The sequence below is a fragment of the Phaethon aethereus genome (genome assembly GCF_964289735.1).
Source record: "Phaethon aethereus genome assembly, chromosome: 11".
NCBI lineage: Eukaryota > Metazoa > Chordata > Aves > Phaethontiformes > Phaethontidae > Phaethon > Phaethon aethereus.
In genome coordinates, this window is record NC_138587.1 from 14472132 (window position 1) to 14485038 (window position 12907).

The 12907-nt window shown below is 36.8% G+C and overlaps 1 protein-coding gene across 21 annotated transcripts in view; it reads right to left on the reverse strand.

Annotated features, from left to right (window-relative positions):
• SLMAP (sarcolemma associated protein) overlaps nucleotides 1–12907 on the reverse strand; it is a gene marked incomplete at both ends in the record, with an annotated part of 83198 nt that overhangs the window by 50246 nt on the left and 20045 nt on the right. For 19 of the 21 annotated variants that reach the window (XM_082004693.1, XM_082004709.1, XM_082004691.1 and 16 more), the window contains one exon: nucleotides 207–354. In XM_082004693.1, coding sequence (XP_081860819.1) covers nucleotides 207–354 — 148 coding nt within the window. Of the gene's footprint in view, nucleotides 1–176; nucleotides 355–12907 lie in introns of all 21 variants that reach the window. The other 2 variants (XM_082004700.1, XM_082004689.1) reach the window with 2 other exon arrangements.

Consider the following 12907-nt stretch of genomic DNA (forward strand, 5'->3'; position numbering starts at 1 on the left):
GATAGAGTCAGTGTTGTCAGCAGGTCCTTTTCTTGATCCAGTTTGCTGTGTGGACACAGGACTCACTGCCAGCACAAAGGAGGGAAGAGGTAACCAAAAAACCAACCCTGTTTTCTTACAACAGAAATAGCATTTACTCTTCAAGATTGGATTGTAGTAAGATGTTCTAAATATACTTGGGAAAAAAAAATTATCCATACCCTTACCTTTCCGCGTGTTCTCTGTCACATCTACACCAAACTGTATGATGTCACCTGACATAATTTCACAGGGTGGGCTTTCCTCAGATCCTCTACTCAGTCTCTGACTATTAATAAAGGTACCATTACTACTTTTAGTGTCTTGAAGATAGAACTGTAAAAACAAACAAAAAAAATAGTAAGCATCTGGAAAAAGCAAATATAATGAAACATAAGCTCCAATAAAACTTTATTTGCTATAAAATACAGCTTAACGTCCTAACGTAGAGGAGGACAAACATGCAGCACTTTCACATTATCAATAAGTATTTGTATTTTATTTTTAGTTGTTCAACATATGATTGAATTGTAGCACATAGACTATGCAAATAAACGCTACCAACTGTACTTAACCTACTGCCTGCATACAAAGAATCAGACATTGTTAGCAACAACATCTTTTGCCACACATAAGTAGGAATTTATATTTATGTTGGCCAACACATAAAAATTCTAACTGCTCACCCATTTAAGGTACCAGTGTTCCATGACAGAAACATGCTGCGGGGAAGACCAGCACTGAGGTCACAAGCAAAAGCTTTGGCAGAAGACAGCATTAAGGATTTCTAAGATGAAACTACGGTGAAACTAAGGAAAATAAAACTAGGATGTTTTCACCTCTCAGGGATACTAGTTCACACCATTAAGTTAATCTCAAGATTGCTGCATCATCAAATGCCTTTGTAAATATCCACTTGTAGAGTTAATTAAATTTTAATAGCATCTTATTGAATCTGAAACTGCTTATGATACAAGACTTCTACTCAAAACTGCTGCATCTGGGAAGAGGTTACAAGTGAGTCACTTGGCAGAAGACCAGTCACTGGCTGGGACCTGATCAGCAGATGGCATGAAAGAGGGGACTGGAATGTTATGTACCAGCCAGGTGTAACTACTGAAATGAGTCACTTTCAGTAGTTCAAGATGACAATAATTATTACAGGAACCTGATGGGATGTAGAAATCCCTGCCTTCCTGCACTCATAAGGAATCTCATCAAGTCCCAAAGCAAGTGTAAGGGTGGGGAAAGATGTTGCCTTCAGAGAAATGAATGTATTCCCACGTTTTTCCTATAAAAGCAATGGACAATTTTTTTTCAGGATTCCATGCAAACTTTTCCATGCTTTTATTTGCCTCTATTATCATACTCCTCCAAAAAAAGTGACACATAGGTCAAAATAATAGTGTTGAGGGAAAAGGCGGGTTTAAAATGGAGTGAGAGACCAGCACTAGGGCTCTTCAGATCTCATAGTGGGAAATGACATCAAGCATCTGTATCCTACATGCTTGTCCTGAGTAGTGCAAAGCAGCATCCCTACCTGAGAGCTTAAGTGCCACTGGGTCCAGAAGATGGGTCTCAACACTCTAATTAAGAGGAATGCCAGCACAGGAAAACTCAGCTAGGTGTACGTCGGGACAGAATGAAAAGCAGCACATGAAAGATCCCCCCTCGCTCCCCGATATGACTTTTATCTTAAATTGAAGACAAATAAGATAATAACCAAATAGTCGTATGTTCATAAAGATGAAGGGTAAACACAAATTATAGATAGATCAAGAAATTATGGTTGCATTCACTGCATTAACAAACAGACCCACCCTACTCTAAATAACACTTCATATATTATGAAATACTATATATTAATATATAATAAAATAATAGTATATAATATACCTTTTATAATAGTTATAAGTTTAAAAGCCAATCAAATTAATTAGCTTGATAATTTACTAATTTGAAAGTACTGAACCATCTCATGGTTCAGTGCAGAGAATTTTTTTTTTTTTTACTTCCTGTTTGTTTTCAGTTAGCCTTCTGCTCCATTTGAAAAGCCTTCTGTTATGAAAAACTTAGTCACAAGCAAGGAAAAACAAACTTACTTGTGCTTATTTGTTTTCCCCCACCCTTTTCTTTCCTACACGTAGTATCTGCCTTTTATCCCTCCAACATTTTGATTAGTCACTGCCCCTTGTGAACACACTTTGCAGAATCTGGAGACGGGGCACAGATGAGAGAGCACAGAGGGTGCACAGGAAGGGAAGTGCAACAGAGCACCAGCAACACAAAACTTACAAAATACCAGTAGCCTCTCAAAATTCAAACTGAAAAAAGTAAACAAATGGCCATAGAAAATACACATTAAATTCAGTATTATTAAATTGATGTCCAGTTAACTGTATGCTACTGAATTCCATTATGTAAATTTTAGAAAAGTGATACTCTGGAAGTCTTTACAAACAGGATTAAAATACTCCTCTTCCTGCATCTAGTAAACAAATAAGTAAAACCAGCAACATGTTAATGAGCTGAGGTACTGATTGAGTAGAAATGCACTGACTTCAAGACTTAGCAAAGAGGATTCAGTCATCTTGTCTTCAAAGTAGCAATTGCTCAGCAACCCACAGCACTGGTCCCTTGCATGTAGCAAATTCAAGTGTTATCTCCACACTAGTTTAAATTATCTTCCCTTCATCACTTTCGTATGGTTACTAAAAGTTATGTTTTGAAAACAAAATCAAGTGCTAGCCCTGAAACATGTATATGATAACTAATATTTATGGCAGTATACTGGTATTTCATATACTATTAATTATGCAGTATCCTTGGTGGGTTCTCCAGTTCCCAGAACAATGCCTTTGCCTTTTACACAGCAGCTACGTAATGCAGCGCCTTCTGTGAAACCAGCACCATTTGTTCTTTCTGCTTTCCAGCGCAACCCAAAACTTCAGCAGCAGTGCCAGCTTAGAGAGCAACTACAACTCCTTCCCTTCCCCGACGCCCACTGCTGAGTTGCACCACCACCTCTTTATGTACTGGCTGAAGCATTTGTTTAGTCACTGCAAACCAGTTTTGAGAGCTGATGCAAGTTACATGAGAGGTGCTTAAGCCGGTACTGCCAGAAAAAAAGGACAGCATATACTGACCTAATTACGCTCACTTTTATAATTCACACTTCCCTTCAGATCAAACTGAAGTCCCAGCCCTTTTGTGCCTCATATTAACAACTAGACCAATTTAGAGCAGAGAGGATAGCTCATGAACATTGAAAACACCTCAGCTTTTGAGGACTGTTAAAGAATTATCATATCCTTAATTCAGATTACAACTACATATATGTATGGTTTGAGCGATAGTTTTCCCTCTTTCTTAAAATACAAGGTAACATCCAACTATTTAAGAAACTTCCCTTCCGTAAGGGGTATTGTAACACCTCCTCAGATAGAAAAAGAAATCCCAGACCACATTTTCTCCATAGTAATTTAAGTTCCCATGAGTCTGCATCCTCTTTAATTTATACCCCATTACAAACTCAGTGAACTGCAGACTTCCTACCATGCTACTTCCACAAAATTTATGGAGACTTTATTCTGAGGTCAAACTTGAAGTTCATCAGTAAACTGCTCCTCCTCCAGTACAGTCCACCCTCTTGAGAAACCACATTAAGGAAGTTCCAAAAATTTACAGATTATTGTTTCCATGTTTTACAAGGAATTATGTATTAATTTAACAAATTTAGTATTTATCATCATTCAAGTTAACATTCAGTTTTGCAACTGAACAAAATAACCTCCTCTTCTTTGACCTGTGGTGTATAAAAATCTCACTCCCTTTCAGTTCCATTGCTTTCTAGGTCAGTGACTCAGAAGACTGACACAACTTGCTCAATCACAGTCTACATTTTATTTTCGTGCAGTTAGATCTCACTCCAATTTTTTCCCCTGTAACAAATTCCTGATTAATGAAATAGAAAAATTATTCCATAGAGATTCCAGATTATAATACATTAAACTTATGCACATACAATATATGAATCCTAGCTGGTATTAGGAAGTTGCAAAATTGCTATGCCAGGACAGATTTTAACTTTACCTATGAAAAGTAGGTAGACTGTTGTTTTGTTATTTCTATTTTTATTTATTGTTATTTTTATTTCTTTGAAGAAAACAACCATTCTGCTTAATGATTACTACTCTAACATCTTCCAAGAGGTAGGCTGAAGATAACTCCTTACTTAGCCAGACAAGTGAGAAAGTCATTAAGTGTTTTATTTCCTAAGCCACATGCAGTTTTGGTATAGGATGAGACACTTTTGAAGGATGGGCTCAGAGATGCACAGAAAATCTTGAAAATAAAGCAGCACACTTTTTCAGGGATTTAATTACAGTACAACACAAGAGTAGAACAAATAACTAATGACCTTTTGTTTTAATAGCCTATTCCAAGACTTCCTTTTAGCACTGCTTTTTTTCATCTGAACAATATACAGCAGCTCTCAATACACAGCATTATTTCACTAAGGCTCAAACTAGAAATTTAACATGAAGTTCTAGAGTTAGCTTAGAAAGTAGCCAAATGCATAATTGAAAATGAGATTTTGATTAACTTGTAGTTTAGCATTTTAGCTTTCTCTGAACAAAATTAAAATCTCAGAAAACAGCAGTGCATAATAATCAATGACACATACAGAAGCCAAAGATATCAGAGATCCTTCTGTTGTATAACAAGGTAAAGATGGAGAATAAGTGCTCCACATACAGGACAACAGAAAAAAAAAAATGTTTACAAAGTCCTCCATTAATGAGTTCTTGACTGTTTAAATAGTGTTTTTTTCCAAAAACTCTTGTGGCCTAACTACCCCAAGTACAATACAATGAACAAAAGAACGTCAAGCCTCTTCTAGGGTAGAACTGTACCAGGACTGCAGTAAGGCACTAAATCAAGAATGGCGATCAAAGACAGACTCACATAACATTTGCTGTCACTATGTATAGCCATTCGTTTCCATTTTAAGAGCACATTACTGCTACTCCATCTAACCCAGCTTGAAACTGCAGTTCAGGATAATTACACTGAGAATTACAGTGAGGAGTAGTACTGGAGAACTGAGACAGTTTGTCTGCAGAATGTGAGATGCACTCCATGAAGAGGAACAAATTCTACATCTAAAAATACAGACATAGACCACAGCATATATTTAAACATCTCACAGCCTTATTCCATAGCTGAATTAATGATTAAGTACATAATAAACCCCAAAATGTAAGCCATTGCCTGCTTTACAGATATTTTATTCATTCAAGATATTTCCACTGCCTAGACAACTAATGTAGAAAAAGAATCCCAATTTCAGGACCTCCTGATTTGCCATTCTTTTCCTCATCTCTTTTCTGTGTGAAAGAAGTATACACAATTCCCATGTGCTTCAGAGTTCTGTTATACAGGCTTTGAGGCATTAAACCAGAAAAATTTAACGTAGTTTGTCAAATTTCTTAACTATAGCCACTATGGAGATGACAACTTCATTTTTGCCACATTTACTACCACGAAGGGGCATCAAGGCTGTCAGCTAGAGCAGTTAAGCCATAAAATGCTGCTGTTAAGATGACAGATTCTTCCCCTACTCATGCTACAAACCAAGTGATCAATCATTAAACAATTAATACTGGTATTACAAATGCCATGCCCTGCCTTGCCCGCCCCACCGCCCGCACTAAAGCTAATACTCAAATGCAGCAAGTAAACGGGGATCTAAAAATTGGAATATTTGTGTTAGAGTAATACTTCAGTCCAAAATTGGACTGAGTGTACACCTGTGTGAGTTTACTTGCTTCACACTGAATGTCTACTAGAAGACACAGTGTACTGGCTTTGCACAATCTGCACAAAGATTTTAAAACAATTCATAATGGGGTCAAACCAATATGGACAACATTTATCACACTGCAGCCAGAAAGCTGCTTCTCCCATGCAATTAAAAGATCACTTTATCTTCCTTGAAGTGTTAACACTGAGTATTTTCTCCTTTGGGGAGCAGCACTTCTGCTAGCAGAGTGCACTGTGCAAACCACACTGAATTCCAGGTCGCTCTTTTGGCTATAAGATAGAGAAGTTCAAATGCTAAATTATCTCCAGATCCAATTGATCGAGTTCCTCATTCTGGTCCGCTTGGACACATCCTAAATTCCTTTCCTCTCACTTGCCTAACTCCACCCACCTATCAAGGAAGTAGAAGTATTTGTCTCCATAAGCAAGCATAATTCACAGGGTGGGGCACATCAAGCAAAACTGCTTTTCTATTTAGTCTTATATTTCTTAAACACATGGATCTAATAGCTCTTTGCTTGCTAAACACCAGCTCCTTCAACTTAGAAACAAAACTACTGCACTAACTTTTGAGTTCTTAGCAAATCTCCTTTTTAAAATTATTGTAGCTACCTGAGGCAAGCACAGGCTGTGAAATTAGGAGTGACCAGCTGTGAAGGGATTTTCCAGTCAGATTGAACAAACTGAAGGAGTGGCAGACAGCTATTCGGAGACCGTAAGTATTGAAAGCCCCCAGAGAGAAGCACAACTTGCTAGTAATTTTCAGTAACTTCTTTGGAAAATAAACTTAACCACTCTTCCTATGCAGTAAATAAGAAAAAAAGGAAAAAGTGAACCTTCTTTGACATAGCACCGGACAAAAAATATTCACCCTAAACTTTCAAATAAAAATGTATGCCTAATCTAAATCCAGCTACTCTGATGAAAAAGGTTAAAATCCTCAGCTACACCCAGGAATTCAGTGCTATCCTTCCAAACCTGCCAGTAGCTCCAAGGAACAGAAGGGAGAGGACAGGAGGGAATAGGCACTTCTGCTGACCAAGATGTTCCCTATCTGTTTACACCTTGAAGTTTTGTTGACTGTACTGCTAGGACAACCCTACTGGTTGCTCATACCTGTTGTCAAGCAAAATAAACTGTGGCAGTAAAAGCAGTTTTGTGCCAGCATAACTGAGTCTAGGTATAAACAGAGTTCAGCCTTTTCTGGGATTTGAAGTGCTTGCAAAATGTTAAACCTCTGCTGCTTGCCATGTCCTGATAGTTCCAGTGCTTCGAAGTTCACTACAAGCCCTGTCATTCTACTAAACTTTTGTCTGAGAAAAGTCAGCAGACTTTGCCTGAAACGGGCACAGGGGCTATGACAGGGAAGAAAAGACAGGTTGGGTTTGTGAGGAGGAGGAGGAACCACCTTAGGTAGAGGGGCAATGCTGAACACCAAGAGGAACCAACTACTTAAACTGTGCGCAAAACCTATCTTTGCACACAACCTTGAGTTGCTCTGGTGTGTTCCTCAGTAGCAAAATGTCACCTTCCTCAACAGAGCAAACGTTTCCATGTGTGTTGTACCTGCAAACATTTCAGCACAGACCTTTCCTTTGACAAGACTACATTGCAATGCTTATTTTAACTGGTGAGTTCTACAGGTACACTTACACCTATCAGAGTTTTAAATTATGGCATGTTAAAAGCACTGACAAAAAAGAAAAACATGACAGCATGTTTGCCGAGTTAATACCATCTCCTACCTGTTGTGCCCATTAGGCAAAAGCATTTACTCTCTCAACCACTATTCAAACCCCACATTTGCTAGTAGTTGTAACTGAACTGGTCTGAAGGTGAAAAGCTCAAGGTTACTGTTAGTCAGTAGCTGTGTACTGTTCTTCAGTATCTGCAGTTCAGGATTTCAGACATTTACTTCAAAAGGATTTTTTGATTTGTATTAGGAAGTGGTCATTATTAACAGAACTATTAACTAAAAAGATTATGCAATACTTCTTAATTATTCAGTTTTAGAACTAGCTATGTGGAGCTTAAAAACATTCTATTTAAATGGTTTGATCTATTTATTATCTATTTATTAGCTTATACTGAAACCACTGCTTTTACTCCATGATTGTGCACTCATCCCAAACTTTGCACAAAAGGTACCCAAGTCCTGTCTCTTCCCCCTCCACCCCGCCCCCTTTTACCAAAAAAACCTGGAACTAACCAACATGAATAGAAACATTATGAGAAAGGATGGTTCCCCTGGCTAACTTATTTGCCCTCACCCTTCTCTGGCAGAACTGACAGCATTCAAGTAACCTCACAGACTCTATTTTCTAGAAACAACAATTTGTAACCTAACGTGACAGTCGTGAAGTTAACTCCTCCCAATAATCACATTATGTAACTGCAAAATGCAGTAAAACGTCCAGTCACAGAAGAACAAGTCCTGACCACTCTCTATTACGCAGTAACACCCCATTCCCCAAAATTCTGTAGTAAGTACCTTCATGTAGAAGATTCATGCTGAAAGATGTGACCTGAAGCAATCCGAGGCACAGTACACAGTATTTATTCCTCTTACTGAATAAAGTTTTCTGTCGTAAATGGAAGGTGTGGAATAAAGTAGTTCAAAAAGGTTACTCATGAGTGCTGATCTATCCATAGATTATTCAAATAATCCAGAAATGCATTCACTGTCAAAAGAAGGGTAACAAGATACTCCCCAAAAACCTCAAGATAAAAATGTTTTACCGCAAAATTTGACAACACCACACAAAAATAGATCTCTCTCCACATCACTGTTACTAGTTTTGATGCAAAAGGCTATTTTTAAAAAGAAGTGATCTAGAGGAAGAGCTCTAATTTACAAGTAATTTGGTTTATGTATAGCTGACTGACTTGCTACAGTGAGACATCTGTCACCATAGTTACTAATTCCTGCTCTTTAGAATACTTCTTTCACTTAACTTTTGTCCTCTAACTCCATAAGAAATCTTGAAAAATCAGATTTCTGCTACAAATGCTGGAGGGTTTCAGCATAACTAGAAACATTTTATATTTATTCTCTCCACTGATGAATTAAAGTCTGTCCTTTCACATATGCCATGCTTTAAAACTTCCTTTTTGAAAGTAAATCACAAAATAGATTAAGGACATTAAAAGCCTCAGAAAAGGAGATGCTACTCCATTCTGCATATAGACAAAGCAGAAAAGTTTCCTACAAAAAAATTCTCCAAGTCGGTACTAATTATATACTATTTTTTTGAGGAAAACAAAAAATTATTTGAATTTTTAAGCCCACATGAAATTCTCAAGTACAATTTTAATTCTATGCGAAATTCTCATCCTGAAGGTGCTCAGAGGTTTTTAAGGTATATTGTTGCTTTAAGCGCTAAGCTAAAAGATATTAACAATAAAGTGCAATCAAGGGAAAGATTCCTGAGAAATGGTTACTCACACATGGTCCCAAGATGCTCAAATTGACTCATTAGAATAGAAAAGCAATACAATAAAGAGACTTATTTTGTATTACTGCTGTCATAGATGATGGTATCTTACACAACATACCGAGACATTGAAAAAAATTACCTGCTCCATATTAAAAACCTGACTAGTAAAATGGACTCGTAAAAACAGTAAAAACTAGATAAAAACACAGGTTTCTAGAAGGGCACTGTACTTGTTGCAAATAAGTTGTTCTGCTCTGTTTCATCAAGGAAGCTCAGTCTCTTGTTACGCAAGACATTTATACAGCTATGCATCATGTATCGCTGTGATACCAGCAATTACTTTGTATAATTTACATCAACTTCTATCACCACATCAAACATTTACCCTGGGGAAAACACAGGGACAAGGTGACTTTCTGAGGTTTCAGTTAATGTTACTGCGTTCTCTATATTAATCAATTACAGAAATATACTGCAACTTAATCTGTCTTTAAAATGAAAAAACAAAACGCCTTAATAGGCCATTACCCAGAAACCCAGGCTTCTTCAGGATAATTACTTAAGATAATTCTGAGTATAAAATATTGCTGAAATACTGATCAATATTCATGCCTTTACATGAATACTTTCTTCCAAAACTAGACTGAACACTAAATGCTATTGTTTACTGTAATAATTTTAATGAGTTAAACATGACATACTCAAACTTTGCAATAACGAAAGTAAACTTTATCTTGAGGTGTACAAAGTTCCAAAGACTGTATTTATAGGATGCACATATCCAGATAAAATAATAAAGAATTATGAGCTCTACAAAAAGCAGGTTAATAACTGTAATTTCTTTTCATATGTATGTTCCTAAACATTAGTAATTTATCATTGCAATTTACTCTTACCTTCAAGTGGCAAAAGCACCTGTACTAATATTCTGCAAGAGGGAAAAATCCTAAGACTCTTCATAGGACTAAAATTTTTATTCTTAAATTCACAATCAAGAACTGGTTAAACTTGATAGTAGCATTCTTTGACAAACTTTATAAAGTGCAACATCAAAATAAACCATGTCTTGTCTCCAACTATAGCAATGAAAAGTATGGCATAAAAAGGGAGATTTGTCATGTTTGGACATAACTTTGCCCTAATTTAAGACCAGAGGTAAGGCATAAGTCTCTCCTGCTCTTTAAATTAAGAGACTGACCTTATTAAAACCTTGCATAAGTAAAAACTAAAACCAAAGAACTACAACACCTACTAAAGTAAACACTAAATTGTTTTAGTGGGAAAGCATTGGAGAATAGGCAGAATTGACAGGAAAAGCAGAAGACAGATGAAAAACAAATGTTAGAAAAACCAAAATATTGAAATACTATCAGGATCTGGCGCAGTAAATACTTAAAAAAACAACAAACATTATTTTTTCTGCTTCCTCAAAAATCTTGAATTAACAAGGTAACTAAGTGATTAGCAAGAAATTAACTGAAATTAAAATTTTAAGAAATTTGCATTACTAATTTTATATCAGCAAACAATTAACATTTTTCATTTGCAAGCAAATTGGAGAAAAACCACAACAGAAGCCAAGATTACCCGATACTGCACCAGAAGAGAAGATCTACTCACATGAAAGCAAAAAGTATGAGGCAGCTCATTCGTTTATGAGGAAACTCTCAACCATAACCCCAGACATTTCAGGGCAGGTGCAGTACTGCTAAAGCTGCTTCACGATCTCGTTACACACTGCTAAGTTTCTCCAATTAGTTAATCATTACATCAAAGCTCCTCTACTCCTTGCAAAGAAGAATCTCTTCTCACATGTTCACTTTTCAACTGCATAGAGAATAAAGCAAGTTGTTGAAACTACTCCAACCTTTCCTCATTCCTATTTCTTGCACATAAGGTACTGTGTTTACCTACTGTCAGTAACTCCATACTACTGCTGTTTTATGACAGAGAAAACTCCCAATGATCACACATTCAGATACAGAAAAAAAAAAACCAAATACAAAAACATCAGATTTCACAAACACTTCCAAATGCAAAAGTGGTTTGGTATCATCACAATAACACTACATAAAAACTCTACATATCCTGAAAAATTTATGAAGAAGTTTCTCCCTTCCTTTTAATAAGGCACATGAATCCATCTGCAAGGACTTTTCTAATGCAAAGACAGGTTTAAAAAAAAAAAAAAAATCTGCAGCAGGCCTAGTTAATTCACCTCTCCTTTGCACAAAGCAAAGATTTCTTGCTTTCTGACATCATCTGCTCCTGAACTATTTATTAATAGATGACAGGTGTCACAAGGAAAAATAAAAATGTTCAGCACATTTCTAAACAACAGTTAAAATGACCATACTGACGATAAGCTTAATGTTATGGTGATTTAAATTCAATGCAGCCAATAAAGATGCAGAAGTACAAGTCCTAACTCAAAAGAAGTGCCTAAATACAAATTACACTGTATTAATTTTAATCATGTCAAACGAGATATTTTTGTAACAGGTCCAAACCACAAATACTACCAAAATATAGTGTAGCGAGAGCTCACTGCACACTTCCTCATTCTGAAAACAAGGGGTCACCAGGGCAATGTGCTCTTCCATTTTTTTCTGAAGACTTCTCTGCATCAAGGACCAAAACCTTTTCTTTTTAAAGTACTAAATTTAATTTATTTTCTTTCTGTGATTTGAACTTCAGCATTCCATACAGAGAGCAAACGCAATTAACTGGAAACCAAACACCATCAGAGAAGGGTGCGGCTCCATCCAAAGATGGAAAATTCATTTTCCAGCACAGAGGAGAAATTTGACAATTGGGAGTTTAGTATTTGCACTCAGGGCACTGCCAAGCCATACCTCCAGCAAAGTGAGAGTGAAAAAAGTCTGGGAGGAGGCTGTATTTATTTGCAACTCATTCTTGGGTAAAGACTTTCAAAGCAAGCAGTAACTGAAGGCTGGTATTCATGAACAAAGGCAGATTATTCGGGTGTTCATTTCAGATAAACAATTATTTTTTAGGCTTAAAGAAAGAAATACCTATAGCATGCATCTACATACTGAGATGGGTCTGCCAGCAACGTGAGGGATTGTATGAGCTGGTTTTTGATAGGCGATCTTAGAGAATATTAGTCAGCCATTTCTTTAGCTGCGTCCTACTGCCTTCAGAAAAAGGAGCAGGTGCTGCAGCCTTCTCACTGGTTCAGAACATCAGAACAACCCCAGCAGACACAGAGGAACGGGCAGAGGACAGATAAGATGTTCAAGGATAATGGTAATTACAATTTCAAACACGGTGACTCATGATTCACACCGGTCTTAGTCAAGGGCAAAAATCACACACATGGTACCTTGGGTTTACAGGTTAAAAGGTTTACTAACGTGGCAAAACTTGCAAAGGTAATTATTGCAGTACTGCTTTGCACAAAGACCACTGAAAAAGTATTTCAATGTCTTTTTTCTACCTATTTTCCCCATCATATCCACAAAGTCATCAGGGCCATTACACTACTAACACTGTGCCCATTAATTTCATTCTTCAGACAAGCTAAAAAAATACCCCACAAATCTGAATGCCTTTTAAAATACCTTTGTCAATAAAAAAGTACTGAGAACACATAAATGCCCGTG